The sequence below is a fragment of the Lissotriton vulgaris genome, chromosome 6 (assembly GCF_964263255.1).
Source record: "Lissotriton vulgaris chromosome 6, aLisVul1.2, whole genome shotgun sequence".
In the NCBI taxonomy this organism is placed as follows: Eukaryota; Metazoa; Chordata; class Amphibia; order Caudata; family Salamandridae; genus Lissotriton; species Lissotriton vulgaris.
Window position 1 is genome coordinate 1,440,342,652 of NC_141694.1, and position 22,507 is coordinate 1,440,365,158.

The window sequence follows — 22,507 nt, forward strand, 5'->3', positions numbered from 1 at the left end:
GTGTGCTGAATTCCTAACTTGGAAACCTTTTAGATAGTAAAGAGACCACTCCAAAGAATGGAGAGACTGAAGGGCAGTGAAGAATCTGCAGTTATAAATAGTATCCACCAGAAAGAGCATTGCCAAAACTTCTAACCATAAATTCCTCACATTTAGAATACATACCATAGCAGTACCTCCCAAAGGTGAAGGGTCTGAGGAGTGGATTCAGACCAAAGAGCCCTGCAGGGGTAAGAAGATGAAGTGACTTTCCCACCAGACCTACCTGCTAAGGCAGCATTGATTCTTGAACATATGCACTGATGCCCACATCGCAACCTGGCAGACATTTAGAACAAGACAACTCATCCTAAACCTATCTGAGCAACGTTGGCCCTGGTAGAATGAGTTGCAGACCTTCGGATGATACTTCTTGGCCAGTGTGTAGCAGATTTTGACTATCCACCTAGACAGGTTTCTCCTTTGCAGCGTTTTGTCCTATTTTGCCCCAGAAAATCCCACCAAGAGCTGGGCATCCATGCAATGGACTTGTGTGTGGTCTTTCTGAAAGCTCATCACCTATCTTCCTCTTTCGAGGGGTGTGGAAGGGCAAACAATGATGCCAGAGCCATCACCCGGGTCCAATTTGTCTGGAAAGAAGGTGGAGTAGAAAGTTATATCTAAAAACCCTGTGGTTTACTCATGCACCCTGCAAATGTAATGGCAATAAGGAAGACAGTTCTTAGTGTTAAGAACCTTATGGAAAAGCTCATCTCAAAGGGCATACACAGGAAAAAATGTCAAGACCAAGTTCAACTTGGTCTTGACATTTTGAAAACGTGGTCTCAGGCAACTCCACTGGCTCCCCGTACAGACGAGATGACAATTCACGCTGCTGATTCATGCGCTCAAGGCTCTACACAACCAAGGACCCGCCTACATTTACCACCAACTAAACGTCCACCAACCGGTGAGGAAACTACGCTCCGCCTCCCTTTCACTTGCCCAGACTCTCCACATCTAACGAAGCAGAAGTGGAGGACGCTCCTTCTCCCACATCACAGCAAAGACCTAGAACAGTCTCCCCCCACACCTCCGGACCATCACCTCACTTCTGGAATTTCGAATGGCCCTTGAGACCTGGCTGTACGAATAAGCCTCTGGGACCTGCAAGTGCCTGGATGCCCTATCGGGCGATTAGCCGCGTATTATAAATCCTAATTGAATGAACTCCCATTAATGCATAACACTTTGGGGGCGGGAAACAAGGGCCTCAGACCTTCTATAAGCTGCAATATAACTGGTGCCTTAAACAATTTGGTAAGGCTGGTAAACAGAGAAAGGCTAAAAGAGTCAACAAAATAACTATTCCCTTTGTAAACCACAAGGCTTTGCTGGGATAACAAAAAAAATTGAGGATTGCTGCCCTGCAGATGTTCCACCTGAAGTGAAAGCTTGCTCAGAGAACAAATACTAAGGCTCAGGGGCTATAGGTACCACACTCTGGTGGAAATGCAAGCTCTTGATAGATGAGGTCTAGCAAGGGCACACCCAACTGATCAAAGATGCCATGAGTCACTCAAGGATGGAGATGCCACTCATAGGCTGCCAGACAGCGCCTGCTCAATTAGTCTACTTTGGCATTCAGGGACCATGCAAGGCTATTTGAAACTTGGAAGATATTTTTCTGGTCCAGCCACATCCTGATGGTTAATGTCTCCTGGCACAAAATCCAGGAAACCATTCCACCCTGCTTGTTGCAGTACCACATGGTGGTGGTGTTGTCTGTAGGGACCAGCACCAGCCCCCATTTTATTGACGTCAGGAAGGCTTTCATAACCAGGTGAATCACTAAAGTTCCAGAAGAAGGATACAGAGCTGGTGCTGTGACAGAGACCAAAAGCCTCTGATATTCTCCCTCCCAGATCGCTTCCCAACTCAGCAGATGCATCGGTCTTCACTGTGTTTTCTGGGCACGGAAGCAAGAGTGGCCGGCCGCAAGTCAGGGCTAGCACCGGTCAACCACCACTGTACATTCTGAGCTGTCTCCTACCCTGATCCTGGGCCCAATGGGATCGGAGGGTCTACTGAGCACCTTGCATGTGTAAGCTGACTTTTGGGATGAGGTGAATTAATAGGCCAGGAGACCAAGAAGACTCATAGAAACCAGTGCTAATCCCAAAATATTAGGATCATATTCTGAATGTACTGGGGCAGAGGAAAGGCCTCGAACACCACTGTGCCAAAAACTGCAGCCAACGAATCGCACACATTGCAAGGGGTTCAGGTGGGACTTTGGCCCATTGATGGTGAAATGCAATGACGCCAGGAGTTCCACCGTTATGCACAAGTGGGCTAAACTGACTGTAGATAGCCTGTCTTTAGCAGCCAGTGAGTCGTGCCCCCTTGGGGGACATAACTCACTGCAGACAGAGTCCAGGTGTTGGGGACAAGGTAATGGGAGCTTTTTCTGTCTCTGAGGGTCTGATCAGGAGGCCAGCCAACTAGACCTTGCAGTCACTTTGTGGTTCTGGGTTCAAGACGCAGGTCCAGTCCTTCTCACTCAGGCAGCATGGCAGCAGAGTAGCAGTCCTTCTTGAATAGCAACACAGTAGTCTTCCGAGTCTTCCACAGGTCCCTTGCTTGCTGTGCCACTGGATTCAAGCTAGCCTGGCTGATGAGGGGTGATACCGTGATACCGTTCCCAGGATGCTTGTTTCCGTTCCAGGGAGGATCCTACTTGGCAGTTCGGGCTGGTCTGTTCCCATGAGGTGCAGGGTCAAGATTGATCTGCATATGGCTGGGTCCAAACTTGGGCGGCATGGTGAGAGAAAGAACAATGGATTTAACCTACCCTAGGGGTGAAATATGTATCAAATAGGAAGGCCTAGGCCTGGTATAAGGTTTATTTTGCCAGGATGAAATGGCAGTTTAAAACTGCATGCACAGATTTGGGCCCAGATCTTTTGACTGGGGGAATGTGGGACATTGATCCACATTCGGTCCATCACTTGTTGTTTTTGCAATTGCCGCCCTAAGTGCGCTGGGGATGCCCAGACGTGGGTCCCAGGCACTCCACACCACTGAAGTCAAGCTAGCCGGGCTGATGAGAGGTGTTACCTCGAAACCGGTCCGGTCCTCGGATGCTTGATTCCGTTCTGGGAAGGACATGGCTTTTGTAGTTCGGACTGGACTGTTCCCATGGGGCAACAGGGTCAGAGCTGATTTGCATATCGCCATTGTCTAACCCAGGGTGGTGTGGAGTGCAAAAAAACGATGGATTTGGGCCCAGATCTTTTGACTGGGGGAATGTGTGACATTGATCCACATTCGGTCCATGACTTGTTGTTTTTGCAGGTCTTAGTACTAGCATTTAATTTATAGGCCATTGGTACCAGTTTACTAGGGACCTACAAGTAAATGAAATGTGACAATTGGGTGTAAGCTAATTTTTTCATGGTTAAAGGAAAGATGACAAGTACTTAAGCACTGGTTAGCAGTATTAAAGTTTGCAAATTCCTAAGGCCAACAAAAACGAATATAGCAAAAAACAGGAGGAGTAAGGCAAACACTTTGGTGGAAGACCACCCTAAGGCTGACAGGTCTAACAATAGCCATTTCTTAATTGAATTGCTCTTTTTAGAGTAAATATTAGGATAGATTGCAATAGAAGTTAATTAGGTCTGTAAGACATCAGTAATAAACCCTCTTATGGGAACCCAAAGCTTAAAATACCGATCTTCTCTACTTATTGGTTGTTCTAGATCAAGAACTCCCACTTTATTAATGTACATTGCATTACTCACAGTTCTGGCAAAATGCTTCATCAGAACCATCAGGACACTGAACCACTCTGTCACAAGCCAATGTGATGTCAATGCAGCAACCGTCATCGCAGGTAAACTGATAGCGAGAGCAAGATCCCGTGCAGCCTGTTAGAGCAGAAAATACAAATAGCAATCATGTTCCAGAACTATAGGGAAAAAAAACCTTTACATGTTAAATAAAGGGAGATTCAGAGGAAAGAAGATATATGAACCAAAGTACTTCTGACTTCCAAGCAAAGATATGTAACTAACAGAAAACAAATAAAAGTTTTAAACAGTTTACTAGATAGGATTTCCTAGGATTCTCAAATCTACATCAGGAAATGTGAAAAATACACAAGCTAATAACTCGGGAGCTGATTACGATGGCGGAGGGATTGCCACCGCCAGCAGTGCGGTGGCGGTCCCTCTGCCATCTGAATACCCATTTCCCCAACCACATCAGGAGGGGGGGGGGGGGGGGAATCGTTCCGCAAGCATGGCGAGCGCAAAGAGCGCCTGCCACGCTTCCACCACCGGCAATTGTTCCGCTGTGCCAGGCAATCGCATCAGACCGGGGATATGGTGGCGGTGCCTAGCAGGCCCCGATCACAATGCTGGCATCAGCCAGCCTTTCCATAGCGAGGAACTGCCATGGAAAGGCTGGTAGAGGCTGGCCCGTTACGGGCCCCCTCTCTGGTAGTGGAGCCAGTTGTGCTCTCCCTGCATTTCCATGCACAAGGTGGCAGGCACCGTGCGGTGCCTGCCACCTTGTGTAGGTAAATGCACAACATGGTCATTTAACATTGCGCAGGTACTGCAACAAGCAGCACCCGCCGCAATGTTAAATTGCCAGATGCGACCGCCTCGGTGGCAGTCGCATTGTAATTAGGGGTGCGGGACCGCCGCATTACAGGCGGGAGGTCCCGATCCCGCTACGATGGCAGGCGGACTCAAGTCCGCACGCCATTGTAAACGGCCCCTTAGAGTTGATAAAACCTCACAAGTTGATTACTGCAAAGGACTCATTTGTAATCAAATCTCCTTGCCTATTAAGGGCAAGAAATAACTTCGAAAATCTCAAAAGTACTGTTGGGTCAAAAGAACAAACTGTTTTTTTTAAATCCGCAATACAAGCTTTCAGTTTTCTCAAAACCTGTTTTTACACTCATGAAACGATGTACTCACGCAAAGATTGCCTAGGAGTAAATCTACAATCAAGGCGGGAAGTGGGCATCATATGCCTAGAATGCCCTGTAAGCTTGTTCACACCCACAAACTTACACATCTGTCTCCAAACCTCTGTCAATTGTGAAAGGCAGGAGTAGATCCCTATCCAGGGTGGAAAGGTGTAGGGAACACCCAAATAATTGGTGGTAGGGTCGGGAAAGGTGTTTCTCCAATGAGGAAAATGTTTTGGGTTGACAACCAAAGGGAAAAGTGCATTGGAAGTTGTGATGCCCATTTTATTCATGCAGAAATATATGCTATTCGTTTTTCTCAGAGTACATCATAAAACCTGCAGCAGCCTTGAGGCTCCAAGTGTAACCTGGAAACATTTTGTTAATGCCAAACATTCACAATTCTATATTTATGCAAGATCAAATACATGCAGCTGTAGAATTGATACCTTTTGAGAACAAGGCCCAAAGTATTTATTTCCTTAAATGTGTATAAGAAAAAGCATACATAACCAACACCACCACTCCCCACTGGGTTTACAATACATTTGCTGAAAGAGTCTACCACAAATAAATCCGATTAAAAAACTCAGCGTATCTATGTATTACTAGCTGCCACACTACATTTTCTTCAAATATTAATATTTTAAAATCCCCTCATACTAATGTATCCAAGTAAATATCTCAGTAAACATGGTGTTGAGTGCTCAGTCCATGGCACTTAGTGGATAGCAATACACATAGGAAACAGGTCCCTTAAAGCCTATATAAGCAGGCTCGGCAACCATACAGGTGACTACCAGGCAAAGGAAGAACCCACATATGTGTCTCCAGCACAGACTGACCAGGAGCAGCTAGCAAATAAGACTGCTCACAGATACACCCTCTACCCTTAACACAGTGGTATGATACCACAAGCCATAAGAACTATGGTGGAATGCTATTATGAGACTAAGGATTATTTTTAACTTTTATTGTCTTCCAACGAAGTATTGTATTTGATTCAATTGGTCTTTGACCATTTTTATATTTCCTTTTATTCTGTGAAATGTACATGTATTCCAGAGAATTGTTAAATGTGTTTTATGTCTATTATGATTTAATTATCGAATAAAGACTTTCTGACTGACTGACTGCTATTATGAGGCCTAGGCTTGCAGTGTCTACAGGTGGTTTGCTTTCGTAAAGGGAACACAATTATTATACTACTTCAGAAGTGGTCTAGAATTGATCTGCGGTTGATGCGGTTGAACTTGATCAACTTCCATGACTGAAGAGGAAAACATCAATTACAAAAGTCACCTTAAGCACATGAGTAATCAAAATAATGCCAGACAGAAATGATCTATGTGCAAAAGGTTTTCAGTCTGTTTTCTGCACCAGCAAAAGGTTATGAAATCGAGCAGTGGTTCCTCTTGTTATATATTTAGTGATGATTCAATTAGCAAGACATAAAATATTACTAGGAAAAAGAATGTAAAACACATACAAATCACTGATCAGAGGAAGGCACTCCTCCTTTAAGCTCCAGCATCACTTTAAGGTGAAGCTTCTACTTGCATGAGTACTGATAAGAATTATTTTTCTCGATCAGCTAATTAGGTCTCCTAGCACAATGTTTTGTCACAGACCCATCTTTATTCAGGTATCTGCAGAATGCCAGGCGGTGCCATGAACCTCATGGGTTACTTATTAGAAGATGAAACAGGGTAGTAAAAACGCACCGTTGTCCAGATTATGATATCCATTTCAAAAAGATTTAGCAAAACTACACCTGTTAATACTGAAAGCGTAGAGCAAATCTGCACATCTCTCATGTGATTAAACGCAAGATGCGCACCTTTCAGTATCGGTATTAACGTGTGGGATCATTGTACATGGTGATTTTTCAAGTTTGGAAATCAATGATACATATACATATAACATTACAGTTTCAAACACATCTTGGATTATTATATCGCCTGCGCACGTATTTGATGCAATTTGCCACTAGATCAGCTCCAGATACATCGTCCCTATATTGATCTCAAATTTTTTTTCGATTCAATTTTCCTATTTTTTTCTTTAGTGTCAGTTAGTTTTTAGTGTTAAAGAGTTTTAATGTGTTTCATTTTTTCAACTTATTTTATTTTCTGTCTTATTGATTCTCTTATACTTACTCTATTTTTTATATTTATTGCCCTTCTTCCTCACAATTATACAACCATCTGCATGTTATTTCAATTCAAAATAGATTTTATCTGCAAATTACCATTTTACAATCACTTACCTATACCTCTAATTAAGACAATATTTTTTATTATTAATAACATCATTAGAATTGTTCAATTTTGAGTGCTAACCCCAAAAGCCACTTATTTATGTTTCAGCTTGTTTGCAATATGTTGCCTTTAATATCTGTATTTGTAATTGTTGTCATTAATTGTAATATTTTAATGATGCATTTTTGTTTGTGAGCAATGGCCTTATTTGTATTTTAAACCATGATTGATGATATTTTTAAATAGAACAGTCACCTTTTTTAAATTATTTAACATCCTTTAATGTTATTAAATATTATGCTTTATGATTATGTTATTTGGAGGTAGCCCACCTAAAACTTTCCTTTATTTTTTTACATGTATTCAAAGTAATTTTGAAATGTAAAATCTTAACAAATTCGATTTTTTTCATTTTAAATTCATATAAATACTATATATTAATATTATTTGTAAGTCATTTTTAGGCGTGTATTATTTTAATTCACAGGTTGAAAATAAAAAATATTGAGTTGTATATAGAGGAAATATATTATCAATTGATCAAAATCCATGTCGATAGTAAACACTGTATTGCAGTGGCAAGTTTTGATAATATGTGTGTGTACTTGTACTTGTAAAGCGCACTGCGACTCCATGGAGTATCCTGGCGCTGAAGACCACTGGGGAATCCGTCCCGGTTTTCCCTGTGAGATGGTCCCTTTCTGGGTATCTCCAAGGTGAAACCAGGCATCCCCGGCGGGCCGTTGTAGAGATGAGGCAAGCTTAATGCCCAGAGTTGCCGAGTTGTTCCCTGGTTAGAGTAGGCACCGAGGCGAGAATTATCGAGTCCGTTTTGACCCTGGTCCTCGACCCTGCCGCGTCGGGAATTGAACCCTGGTCCTGGGCCGTTCTCTGCTTACGGGTCTGCCACCTCTAACCAGTGAGCCACACCACTCCACAACATCCCCCCGCTAAAGTGGGGTTAGTGGTGAAAGAACTGGGCTGTGATTTGAAAACTTTATGCAACGACAACACTAAAGACACAATGTTAATTGTTGAAAGGGACTATAACTGTGCCTTCTGTCCAAATGATAATGGAAAATTATGTGGTTGTACAAATGAGGAAGGGACCAGTAATGCACATTTTCGATACTCTATACTGGGGGAGATTTATAATGAAATGGTTTTTGGCCTTGACTTGGGTTTTGCAAACAAGCTATGTGCTACTACACCTGCTCCCATGAGCAACACCTTTAATGGCAGAGGTCAATGCACTACCATAGATTATATACTACTGCATAAAAGCCATGCATGGATACTTCGTTCTTTTTCTATAGATAACTCATTGAGCGATCATTTTCTATTGTACTGCTCTGTATTATTGCCAATAAGTAAGTCTGACAGATACGACAAAGGTGACCAGGCTTTAGCAAATATACTTGATAAGACAAATTGCTATATACCCTGCGCTGGTCAATGGTTGACCTTTTAGTGATCACCAAACAAGTGGTAGGTATATGCAAACTGGCCTTTGAGACATGCCTGAGAGAAACAGCTGCCCCAGACAGTATTCGGTCTTTCTTTCAATCTATATCAGGTGATATAAGGGAGGCATTATTTGTTTAGAACCAGAAAAAAGGAAAATCACAGGGATGGTTTGACTCAAACTGTACACAAGCTTATACCAACTTAAAACAGGCACTACATAAGATCCCTAGACATCCTAACGATGTGAGACAAGCGAGAAGGGAGTACAGGTTAGCAATCAAGGTAAGAAAACTGCCCTGCGAAATGAAGCATGGGAATCTCTACACAAGGCCTCTTTAATGGGAGATAGCTCGCTTTTTGGAAAGCTGTAAAAACACCCTTTTTGGCTCCTGGAGGTGGTCCGATAATTGAAATTGCTATAACTGAGAACCAATGGATTGAGCACTTAACAAGACTATATAATAGTGAGGGTAACCTTGATGTGCAAGCATATAACAATCATGGGGGAAATCTCCCTGGACTCTTCAACCCAATATTCCGATCTCCAGTTTACACTGGAGGAAGTGAATAGGGCTATCTCTGCAAGCCTGGGGGGTAAGGCCCCTGGGCCGGATGGGGTTCCTGTAGACTTGTTCAAGTCAAAAATGACTCTAAGGGGGCCAATTATCACTCAGGCAAATAAAGCTAGTTGTTGTGCCCCTTTTTAACACACTTGGGTTGAAACAACTATTGTGCCAATATTTAAAAAGGGGAACCACCTGGACCCTGGTTGCTATAGGCCCATTTCATTATTGGACTCCCTGATCAAAGTAGTTGGTCGAATAATTTTAGAACGGCTACAAGTATGGGCAGAAGATAACTAAGTCCTATCTGATATTCAATATGGGTTCCGTGAGGGCCTAGGGACAATTGAACAGAGCTTAAATTTAGCTATCTTTGTCGGGAAATACACACAGGTGAAGGAGGGCAGGTTGTTTTTAGCTTTTGTGGATCTCTCCGCAGCTTTTGATTCTGTGCAACATGGTAAGCTTTGGGAGCTCCTGGAAGAGATGGGGTATACATCCTAATTAACCATTTTCTTAGGCGCTTATATAGCGATGCGAAGGCACAAGTTCGATTTGGCCCGAGTGGTGATCGCACCGCCCCATTTCCAATAAGGAGGGGAGTTAGGCAGTGATGTGTCCTAGCCCCCTTTCTTTTTAATCTTTATATTAATGGCTTGGGGGAGGCGCTGACTAAAGATAATCAAGAATTCCCCCAAATAGCCGGACTTCCAGTACCAACCCTTCTTTACACTGATGACGCAGTTTTGAGGTCACTAACGCAAGTAGGTCTGCAGAGGGGGCTAGATAGTTTTTCTAATTTTATGAGTAATTTTGGTTTCAGGGTGAACACCACCAAAGTTTATAATGAGGTGTGGCCCGGGTAGTTGGAGGTGTAGGGATATGTCTGTGGAAGGACAGAAGATAGAGCCCACAAAGAGATTTTCATATCTTAGAATACTCTTTTGATCCAAATGACTCATGGGTTCAAGTTGTACTAGTAAAAAAACTAGTTTTTTTAAGGACTACTGCCCCACTTGTTAACTTTTTTCAAGAAAGTTGGGCAGGAGACCGCCAGTAGAGCTTATTCAGATTTACAAAGCGAAAAGTGTCTCCACAGCTGTGTATGGGGCAGGGGTATGGGGGTTTTGTTGACACATATCTGTTACAAACGATGGAAAGTTCCTTCCCGAGACATATATACTTTCTGTTCAGAGTAGTACATCTTCGTATGTGTGCTATGCCGAGTTGGGCTTACCATACATTTCTGATTTTATCAAAATGGAGCCTATTTTATTATGTTATGTTATGTTAAATTAAATTTATTAAGCGCACGTACGCCCGTGGGCTTCATGGCGCTGTTGGAAGATTTGCAGAGACATAACATATAACAGAGAGAGGCAGAAATTAACTATGGGTAGGCTTGCCTAAAAAGCCAAGTTTTGAAAGCTTGTCTGAAAGCCAGCAGGTCTTCATGAAGTCTCAGTGTCAGTGGCAGAGAGTTCCACAGGGAGGAGGCCAAGAAGTGATAAGAACCGCCTCCCTGGCGTTGTTTCCTAATGCGAGGCACCACTAACAAGTTCTTTTGACCTGAGCGAAGAGCACGAGAGGGGGTGTAACTAACAAGCAGGCTGCTAATAAATCCAGGGCCCTTACCTTGTAGAGCCCTAAAGATAATGCATCCAGCTTTAAATGTTGCTCTCTGCGTTACTGGCAACCAGTGGAGACTGGCCAGACCCGGCCTGATGGACTGCCATTTGGGAATCTTACAAATCAGCCTGGCCGCTTGGTTCTGAACCAGTTGAAGTCTCTTGAGCTGCCCAGCTGGAAGACCCAAATACAAACTGTTGGAATAGTCCAGGCGAGACAGCACAAGGGCGATGATAACTTGGATCAGAGCAGGGTGAGTTAATAGGTGGGCAATCTTCTTGATCTTACGAAGTTGAAAGAAACTTGAAGATACCACAGTCCCTACCTGACTTTTAAGCGACTTTTATGGCACATGATATGGACAAAAACAGAGACACAGTTCAATAGGGATATTTTAATGGTCAGCTTGAAATTGGAAGGGGTTCTAAAGATCCCCTGGGTAAGGTGTGTCCGAAATTTTATGCGTAACTGAGGTCACATGGAAAATTTTACTGACCTGACTACGATGCAGACCGTAACGAGAAAGGACCTAAAAAAAAGAGGGTCTTCTGTTACTGGACATGTGAAGAACGTCGGCTGGGATTATAAAGCCTAGTGTCCAGTATAAGCAATTGTTTCTAACTACTTTTAATATTCAACCATATTAAACATTTATACCTGGTGGTCCCGATAGGTTCTTATTGACTAGATTTAGCTTTGGCATCTTCCACGGACTAGTAAGCTTCCCAAAAATGAATGACTGGGCTCGAGAATTACAATTGTGTCCTTGTGATAATCACTCAGATAAATCCACTATACATGCAGTTCTATTTTGTAGATTCTTTAGTGAATACAGAAAAGCTTGGATTATTCCGATTTTAAAATCACTGGAGATTAGACAATGTCGCCCGTCCTCATTGTATTACAAATTCTTGATAATGTACATATAGTGTGGAGGACAGGAATGTTCCTAAAGAAAGTATTTAGTCACAGGAAAAGCATTGTAATCTAAGTACTGAGCCTGTAAAGACATACAGGCATATTGTTATTAACTTTGAATTTTATAACGATTTATATATAATACGCTCTTTTATTGCTATCTTGTGTAAGACATTGATTGTTTGTATGTGCTTTTATGATTGTATGATACAGCGATCGAGTAAAGCTGCTCTTGATTTGATTTTACTTCTAATGTTTGGTAAACATATTTTTACATGAGATAACTTGCATTCCTGTACAGTTTTTAGGTCGAAACCCACCAAACAGAACAGCTGTCTGCGGGCAAAAGCCATTTAGGGAAATGCCAAAAGCTTATCTAAAAATGCATTTTGTCCATTGCTTAAGGCAAGGATTTGCCTTCTGTCATTCACATTTGCTTATATTCTATTAGGTGCTTTTCTTTGTTTTTTAGCCCGAGAAGCTTGTGCTTGTCCCGCCTGTGGAGCAGCATAGCCTGTTTACCATCTCATTGGCAGCTTCTATTTTTCCCCTACTGCAGACTCTCCAGGAACATTTTATTTTTAGTGGAGCACTCCATGAGAATGCATGTCATTTCCAGTTGTCTCCCAAGTATGCCCTTCCCTCCCACCCCCTTTGTGCTTCATGTCACGCTCTCGCATCCATGTGGATCTCTGCCCCACCTTCCTTACTCCTCTGCATTCACACAAAAACACGCTTTTGCACATTTTTTGGTGATTACTATCTCTTATACTATTTGTTCTTCATTTACTCCACAATTTCTGATTTTATTGGAGCTTTTACAGAACATTTTACACTCTGGCTTGCACTATCCCGTGTTAGTTTCCACTCGGTACTGGAATACGTTATTAATATCTCTGTAAACAAATCTCTCTCTTGATCTGATCAGTCAGTAGTCTGGCCACTTTCCGGACTCCTCTTCCTCAGCCACGTTGGAAGCAGCACACTGTGTTTGGATTAGGCAATGGAGTTTGTTTTGCTGTGTCCAGCTGTTCCCACACCGCCGGGTGTGCAGCACACAGACGTTTCTTTCCCTTTTGGGCTCCCTTCAACAGTGGTACACCACCTGAACATCACAGACAATGACCCAGCCCCATCGCCTGTTTAGTAGGAAGCCAGAGAAGTCAGTCATCACCAAAGCACAAACGAACCCGCAGCCACAGTAGTTCAAGGATTGCAGATTTACATGGGTAGGTTTTGAATAGACATTATGGTAGAAAATGCACCTACGTGTGGAACATTGCTTTCTGAAATGAATGTCAAGAAGGAATTATCAGCATCACTTTTTGATATGCTGTCGTGGTCTGCGGTGTCACTTAAAACAAATGAAAATGGTACCTAACTGGCACCCAAATAGAAATAGTAGCTCCTGTGCTATGCTTATTATCTATCTAGATAAGGAACTAATGCAACATCAATGATGTTGCATCATACCACTAATATGATTACAATTAAATCGATAATTGTATTTGCTATTGTTATTGTAATTGCTAATGTTAATATTAGCTGTGGTATTAATATTCGCTTTCATTATACCTTTTGTTTCTTTTTATTTACTGATCCAAATCTGATTGATCGGTAAAGAAAAAAGCGCTGCAGTCAAACTGGGGTGGTGTGGTGAGCAAAAGAATGATGGATTAAACCCAGATCCTTGTGACTGGAGGTGAATGTTTGCATTGTCCAGCATTCCCTCCATCAATTGTTTCTTTTGCATATGTCACCCTAAGTGGAAAGGCTATGCCCATACATGGGTCCCTTGCTCACTATACCACTGGATTCAAGCCAGCCTGGCTGATGAAGGGTGATGCCTTGAAACCAGTCCCAGGATGCTTGTTTCCGGTCCAGGGAGGATGTGGCTTGGCAGTTCGGGATGGACTGTTCCTGCAAGGAACAGGGTCAAGACTGATTTGCATATGGCTGGGTCCAAACTGGGGTGGTGTGATGAGCAAAAGAATGATGGATTAAACTCAGATCCTTGTGACTGGGGGTGAATGTTTGCATTGTCCAGCATTCCGTCCATCAATTGTTTCTTTTGCTTATGTCGCCCTAAGTGGGAAGGGTATGCCCAGACGTTAGTCCCGTGCTCCCTACACCACTGGATTCAAGCTAGCCTGGCTGATGATAGGTGATGCCCTGAAACCAGTCCCAGGATGCTTGCTTCCGGTCCAGGGAGGACCTGGCTTGGGAGGTCGGGCTGGACAGTTCCCACAAGGAACAGGGTCAAGCCTGATTTGCATTTGGCTGGGTCCAAACTGTGGTGGTGTGGTGAGCGAAAGAATGATGGATTAAACCCAGATCCTTGTGACTGGAGGTGAATGTTTGCATTGTCCAGCATTTGCAAATCAATTGTTTCATTGCATATGTCGCCCTAAGTAGAAATGTATTTATTTATTTAAGTAGATTTGTATAGCGCTAGCTGGACCAAAGGGTATCAGAGCGCTTTGCAACATATACAGTAATGAACAGACATGTGATACTGGAGATTGGGGGAACATGGAGGTTAGGGCAGGCGAGGGACTGGCCTATGGCCACAGGTTCATCCATCCATAATTGGTAATTGAAAAGTTTATACATAGAAGGATTTCTTGAACTGTGTCAAAGGTATGAACTGATAGTCTGATAGTCAAAAAGTTTGTACACAAAAGGATTTCTTGAACTGCATCAGAAGGAAGGATCTGATAGTCAACCGTATGTAATCGGTAATCAAAATGATTATACACAAAAGGATTTCTTGAGCTGCGACCATGTTGTCAGTCTTGTGTATTAGTAAAGATGGAGTGTCGGTTGGGTGCCTAACCAGGGTATGTCAGTTCCCTCGAGGGCGGTCGAGGAAGAGGGCTTTGAGTATGCTCTTGAATTTTGGAAACAAGGGGATTGTTCTGATATGAGGTTGGATGGAGTTCCAGATTTTAGGTGCGTTACCAGCAAACAATTTGGCTGTGGTTCTGTGCTTGCGAGTTTTTGGCGGGATGAGCAGTAGAGACCTGGAGCTCCTGAGGTTTCTGGACTGGCCTGCCTTTTTGAGCTTGGCGGCCAGATATTCTGGTTTACCTCTATGCAGGGCTTTGTGCGTGAGGCAGGCTGTTCTAAAGCTGGTTCGTAACTCCACTGAATTCTTTGAGGGCTGGAGAAATGTGCCCGAATCTCTTAGTTCCGGTGACCATTCTTGCTGCTGCATTGAGTGTAGTCTTCAAGGGGGCAAGGCGGGATTTTTGCTGTTCCTGCCAAGGTAGCGATCCTGTAGTCTATTCTGGAGAGGACCAGTGCTTGGGTGGCTTGTTGGAGGCCCTTAGGTGGGTGGAAGGGTTTTATTTTGTACAGTAATTTTAGGTTGAGAAAGGCACTTATTGCGGATCTTGCGATGTGTTTCTTCATGTCCAGTTTAGGGTCTAGGGTGATCCCTAGAGATTTCACAGCGTCTGCCAAGGAGAGGTTATCATTGAGGGCATCAATGGCTTTGAGCCATTCTTCGATTTGTGGGTTATCATCTTTGTTGGAAATGAGTAGTAACTCTGTTTTTTCTTGGTTCAGTTTCAAGTGATAGGTTGTGAGCCAGGGTTGGACCTCTTTGAGCGTGTTGTTTAGTCTCTGGATGTCATTAATTGAGGTGGTTTCCAGATATAGCTGCGTTTCATCAGCATATAGATGAAAGGGGATGTTGGATTTTCTGAGTAGAGAAGTGAGGGGTTCAATGTATATGTTGAAGAGCTGGGGGGAGAGTACAGACCCTTGTGGAACACCTCTGACGACAGGGTGGAGGTCGGATTCAAAGTTTTAGATTTTTATTCTTTGTGAACGGTTGTGAAGAAAGGAAGAGAACCAGTGAAGGACTGTCTCTTGTAGACCAGCCCTTTCTTGAAGAACTCTTAAGAGGAGGTTGTGGTTTACTGTATCGAATGCAGCCGATAAGTCTAGGAGGATGAGAAGGCAGCATTGATCCGAATCGAGTGACTTGAGTAGGTCGTCTATGACATTAAGAATTGCTGTTTCAGTGCTAAATCCCTTTCTGAAGCCCGATTGGTGGACATCTAGTAGTTTGATGTTTTCTAGGTGTTGGGTTAGCTGTGGGAGTACACATCTTTCCATGATTTTGGACAAAAAAGGAAGGTTCAAGCCAGGTCTGAAATTGTTCTGATCTTCAGTGTCTAGCCCTGGTTTCTTTAATAGTGGTGTGACTTCCCCTACCTTGAGGCAGTCTGGTACGATTCCAGAGCTCAATGAGCTGTTGATGATCTTGCACCATATTGGCGCTAGGACTAGCTTGAGGTCTTTGGCCAGCTGAGGTGGTAGCTGGTCCAGGGTGTGAGTTGAGGGCTTGCCGTTGGAGATTAGATTGACTATCTCTGCTTCTTGGATGGAAATGAATGATGACCACTGTTTTGGAGAATTCACAGAAGCGTTAACAAGGGTTTTAGACATTTTTATCTCACTGGGGGAGATGGGATTTTAGCCAAGTGCGAGGTCGATCTTGGCGATTTTATCGTTGAAAAAGGTTGCAAAGCTGTCGCATCGAGCTTTGGATGTCTGAGTTGAGGGAGGTGTAGGTTTGGAGGTTTGATTCCTTATGATATTGAAAAGTTCTTTGGGTTAGTTTTTTGCACTATCTAGTGCCGAGCAAAAGAAAGCGGACTTTTTGTTCTTAATGTGCTTTTTGTACATCCTGCGTGCTACTTGGAGTTGATCACGGTGGAAGGCTGAGGGATTATTCCTCCAGGTTCTGCGGCTCTAAGTTGTCTTCTTTCGTCGTTGATGTCAGTGGTGAACCATGTTCTAGATGGGATGTTCCTATATTTCTTTCGTTTCAAGGGAGCAATTTGATCCAGGGTAGGCGTCATATTGGCGTTATAGAGAGAGGTGAGATCATTGGTTGAGAGGTGGTCAGTGGAGAAGGGTAGCAGCAAGTTGATTCTTTCTTCTAGGTCCGTTCGTGGTATTTGGGCTGTGTTCCGGACTCATTTTGGGGGGTCTAGATTGGAGATTGGATTGGTCAAGATCGTCTGGTTGATGTGAAAGAAGACTATGTGATGGTCGGACCAGTCAACAGGGAGGATGTGGTCGATGGAGATAGCCTTGCTTTCGGCTATAATAGGGTCAAGGATAGCTCCTCTGTGATGAGTTTCTTCTGAGCAATGTTGGATCAGATTGTTAGCTAGAAATAGGTTATTTAAGGTTTGAATGAGCGGGTTCTTTGTTTCATTCCACCTTAGATTGAGGTCACCCAGAATTATGTTGTTAGAGTTGCCTAATGCACAATGGGCAATTGTAGGAGAGTAGGGTCTGCTATCCTATGGTCACCCCATTTTTTGCTTTTTGCTTCATTGGTTTTCGACTTACTGAGGCTGTGGGCCTGCTAATCAGACCCCCAGCCTGCTGTTCTCGCTCTAAATTCATAATACATGTGCTATAGGTACATACCACAATTGGAAATGGACTCCTTGTCAGCCCCTGTACCATGCACTATAGGTGCTCAGGGCATAGGTGCCACCAAGGCCTACCAGGGGCTGCAGCATATCTTTTGCCACCCCTGGCTGGTTCTTAAATTGACACAACTGGCTATATCTAAACCTATATCTGGACACATATAAACATGTGAGTCACTCCTATGGAAGGCCTTATCAATCCTGGAGGCAGAGTGCGTGGTTTAATGTGAGATGGAGCTCTGGCATGAGCTGAGCCTGTCTGCAGCTGTCGGGAACAACTCCCTAAGCTGATCCGGGATAATGCCATACCATATACTAGTAAGTGCCTTATAATCCTCGCGGTTATATAGCAACTTTGGTTTGGCTTTATCAAAACATGTCGTGTAAGGTGTCATACGAATTGGAATACTACTCCCTCGCCAGTTCTGGCGACGGGGGTAGCATTCCACCCTTCTAGAGGGAGAAGACATGTTACTTTGCTGAAACGCGGTTGATTTTAAAAGAGCCTCAGATCCACAAAATGGATGCCTCTGCCACAGACACGGGTCTGGCCTCCTGCTGCTGACCGAAACTCAGCAAATGGTGGCCTGGACAAAGGGTTTCCTGTCGCAGGGCGATGTTACACCACCCCAGACAGGAGATAGTGGATTGTAGCAGGGAGGTTTCAAAGAAACCAGACACTGCCTGGGGAGCACAAGGCTGCCCCTTGCATAATCCGGCCAAACCGGTTCTGGGGCACACCAGCCCCTGTCCCCGCGCGGCGAGGATCAAAGGAAAGGGGTGTATCCACCCCCTTCCTGGGTCCCACCCATAGGAGGGGACCTAGCAGGTAATCCTGCCCACCAGATTCGAATAAGAGTGGGAGCAGTGCCAATGCAATGCAGATTATCCTGAAGAAACATAAGAAACAAAACTCTGGACCCTTCGACATCCTACTTAACGTAGAAGACTGAAGAATCTCCCTTGTGGTCAAGGAGTGACCACCCTGTGCAAACAGGCACCATCCAGCACCTCGACCCTTGCTTTGTTGCAGTTGCCGCCAGAACTCGAGCGACAGAGATCAAGCTTGCCTGCTTTCCTCCAGCCCGATCCACAGTCCCTGCAGAGCTGAGACCCGTGGAGGCGACCGGAAGCGTGGGGCACGCCATCTTGAAAAGGCCACAAGACGCTGACTGCGCAGCCCATGAGTGACCCTCGAAGCTGTGCACCGGGGTTTGAGAAGCCCCAACCCTGAGCTGCTCCTGCACCGAAGCTACCCCCTCCACACTCGGCGAGTGCTGCGTGGGGCCATTCTGCTGGTGTTGGTGTTGGCTCGACGCGTTGGCCCGGTCACTTGCCAGCTGGCTTGTGGCCCCTGTGCCGACGAAAACCTTTAACCGACTTGCTTTTCTGGTTGCTCCAGATTTGCACCAGCTCCTGTGAAAAGGAGCCCCCTGGTCTGAGTGAGAAGCAATCTCCCGGTTCCGCGTGGATTGCTTTTGCCAAGTGCTGTTTGCTGCAATCTTGAAGCCGACGGCGCTGACGGCGAGAGCCTGCGTGGGACAGATCGTGACCTGCTCCTGGACATCTCAGATGCCCCAGAGCCCACGTGACAACGGAGAGAAGCTCCTCGACAACCATCTGATTGCGCCCGACATTGCCTGGTTCCGTCCTGGTTCCACCCTGGTCACTGCTGAGTGACCCAGACTCTGTCCCCTCTGCTTTCAGATACTTTTCGACTTCGATCCACTCTTGGATCACACCGGACACTTCTGCTTCCCATCGCCTGCAGCATCTTCAGCTCCAAGCACAAAGAGCCGCTGTGTCAAAACCCGACGCCACTTCGACCCTGTGCACCCACTTCCTGTGGGTGAGGTAACATTGCAACGCCGGTGTTCCTACACTGGTACACACCTCTAGGGTCTGTGTCTTAAGTTTTGTTCCTCTAGGTTCAGCGGAAGTATCCTTAAACTAACTTTGTGTAACTTTTACGCACCATGGACTTTGCATTGGTGCAAGCCGCACTTTACGTGCTGCACCCGAATCCCGCGGGCTTTTCCCGACTTCAGCATTGCTAGTCCTGACTGCTCCCAGCGATTCCCTAGGCCCTAGGCCTAACCACTGTTCAATTGGTATCTCTTATACCACTTTTTTAATATATGGTTTGAGTGGCCACCCGCCCTCATCCATAATTGTGCAACTTTGTATGTTATACTGTGCTTTTGATTTAACGCTTGTGCCCCTTTGCTCATAAAGAGTGCTGGGGATTATTTTAGAAATAAACACATATATTTTTATAATATATACTTGTGTGGTGTCCTTTCATTTGATTACAGGATTGTATGTGGTAAAACAGCTTGCTTAACACGACCTCTTAAGTGAAGCCTTTAAGGCTGCTTAGTCCATGCTACAACTAGGATAGCTTGTCTAATAAGGTTGACTTTCAACCAGACACCATAAGGGATTGTTTGGACTGATACAAGGTGGTTCCAGAATTGGAAACATCATATATCAGGCCAACTTCTCACAGCAATCTAGTCGGAGAGGTGAACCCCGAATTTTGAAGAGTTGCCTGGGGGGTGGTAGAGAAGATGGCGGAGTGTGGGTCTGGTATCCTGAGTTTTGATGTTGACCGAGAAGCATTCAAAGGAGCTGTAAACACAAGAGGAAATTTCCGTGATGGAGATGTTGTTCTTGTGGATGATCGTTATGCCCCCGCCTCTATTTCCTTTCCTGTCTTTGTTGATCATTGTGAATCCAGGAGGTACTAGCATATCCATGTTAGGGTAGGAGAGGTTGTTGAGCAAGGTTTTTGTTATTAATGAGTCATGTGAGAGTATGGCTTCCGCTAGTTCAGATGTATGCTTAGAGGCTGGTCTGCAGTTTATGAGCATGCAGTTGATGGGGGGTCGTCAGTTGGACTTTTGGGAGGAGGGCAAGGTGGGAAGGGGGTCTGGGGGCTCTCGAAGGAGGGTGTTTGCTTCTGAATCCCGTGATTACTTGGATCGTGGATTTAGGGGAGGAATTCAACGGAGGGTCGTAGGGTGCCGCTGTGTGTAAAATTCCCTGCGGGGAAAGTGAAGTGGTTGTTCTTCTAGGTCGTTCCAAGGAGCTGCTCTTCCCTTTACTGGGGTACCTGGGTTTAGGTCTGGGGGAACGTGAGGCTTGGTGGGGGGTGTTACCTTACCTAGGCTGGTTTGGGTGAGACTAGCTAGCTCTAAAAGGTGGCTAGGAGGACTTTCGGGTCAGGGAAAGGATGGGTAAAGTTTCATTCAAGCCTCGAATCAGGATTTCCAACTGTGTTTCTAGTAGGGAGAGGCGCTGCGTCGTGTTGTCTATGGAGGGAAGAGTCCTGATCTTGATTATTCTTGTGGAGGGTGCTGCCTGGATAGTTTTTAGTGGGGTTCAAGGGTTTAGGGAATGATGCCTCATGACAGGAGACAAGTCCCGAGTGACGAGGGGACGGAGGGCTGTAAGTGGGCTTAGCTGGAAGGTGGTGTTCCCACCTGGGAGTTAAGAGAGGAGGGGCAAGGATGGACGGGCTGTCTGATAGTCGGGAATGGTGCCTCATGGCAGGTGACGGATCCCGAGTGGCGCAGCGACAGGAGGCTGTGATTGGGCTGACCTGGAGGGTGATGTTCCATCCTGGGAGTAAAGAGAGGGGGTGGGGAGGGGCCTGAGTGATCGTGTTGCCTGATTGTCGGGGGGTAAGTGGTGAAGGGAGGGATAGAGTTACAATGGGGGCCTTAGGGTGATGGCTGTCTGATAGTCGGGGAGTGGGTGGGGAAAGGAGGGATGGAATTGCAGTGAGGGCCTCGGGTTGATGGCGAGGGGGATATCGGGGCAGCTGAGAGATGGGTCCAAAGAGTCTCATGTCGTGGGAGTCTCTTTGAGTGGGAGGCTGGGGTAGATCCTAATCCTGAGGTGGACAAGAGGGCTTTTTTAGCGAGGGGAAGAAAGAATCGAAGCTCTCAAGGTGCGTGTTTTTGGCCTGAATTAGGACTGTGCCGTTCGTGAAGATGGTTATGGAGATATAGCCACTCTTCAACTGGAGATTCGAGAGGTTGTTAAATTGCGACTGAGGGGGGTGGTGGTGGTTTTGGAGATGTTGAGATGTGTGTTGAGAATGTAGTGCCAGAAGTCAGGTCTGTCCGTGTGAAAGATGTGATCCATTTTGATCTGCCCTCTGGAGAGCCAGTGATAGGTGTCTGTGAATAGAGTCTCCGGATGTTGTCTGAGAAGTCCATGTTTGAAGAGTTTATTTGCTTTGCTGGAGAGTTTGGGGGGAAAAGCGATTGCGAAGGAGTTCGGACCATGGGGAATCAGGGGGTTTGGAGTTAGCAGGATGGCAGCAGGATGTGAGCTCTGTGGCATTTTTCTGTATTGTGAGGGAGTCGGGTTGACTTCAGAGGGTGATGGGGCGGGAAGTTGTTGAGGCGTGGAGAGTGAATTCTGGTCAGGCGGGAGGGGGTGAGGAGGGGGGTTGCTTTTCGAGAGGGAAAGTGGGATTGCCTCTTGTGGAGGGTTCTCTCACGTGGGGGAGGGGGGGAGTAGTAAGGTAGGGGGCGAGTTGGGAGGGGCTTCTCTGGACCTGGGATTGGGCGATGTGTTAATTGCTGAAGATTTGTGGTCTGTGTGGTATTGTTGGCGGATTCATCGAATTGTAGAATTGGGGGTTATGCTGGCGCTTGACTGGTTTCACTGTCTCTTTTGCCGGCTATTTTTGGGAAGAGGCGTCTTGAGCTCAATACATCAACCTTTTCTCTGCCGTAGCGCAGGAGATTTGGACTCTTTTGATAATCTTTGTTGACTCGTTTTTTCCTTTTATTGCTGTCTTAGCTGATAGAGACCATTTCAGACTTGGTTGTTGCTCAAAACTTCATTTGTTGACTAATTATGGCCTTTTTTACTGTCTATGCTGATAAAAAGCAATTCAGTTTCAGTTGTTGATCACAACTCTGAATATTGCTAGTTGTTGATTGATTTTTCAAGATTCTGTTTCTTGCTGGTTATTGGTTATTTGTGACCTTTTTGCTTTATTTCCTGCGGAGATTGGCTTTTGAAAGTTTGGGGGCTAGGTTGGTATTGGCTTGCATTCGATGTCTATTCTGGCGGCAATTCTGGCGGCCATTTAGGCCATTTTAGGAACAGGTGTCTTACATTAACTGACTGAGGTGAGAGACCCCAATGCCTGCCCTTGCAATGGCGCCTAATCCCCATCAAACAAAGGGCAGAAGCTTGCGCCACAGATCCAAGCGGCCTTTG

At 45.0% G+C, this 22,507-nt stretch overlaps 1 protein-coding gene across 2 annotated transcripts in view; it reads right to left on the reverse strand.

Annotated features, from left to right (window-relative positions):
• The window catches only part of LRP11 (LDL receptor related protein 11), a 235,231-nt gene that overhangs the window by 79,311 nt on the left and 133,413 nt on the right, over window positions 1-22,507 (reverse strand). For both annotated transcript variants that reach the window (XM_086927567.1, XM_086927568.1), the window contains exon 4: window positions 3,786-3,911. In XM_086927567.1, coding sequence (XP_086783693.1) covers window positions 3,786-3,911 — 126 coding nt within the window. The remainder of the gene's footprint in view (window positions 1-3,785; window positions 3,912-22,507) is intronic.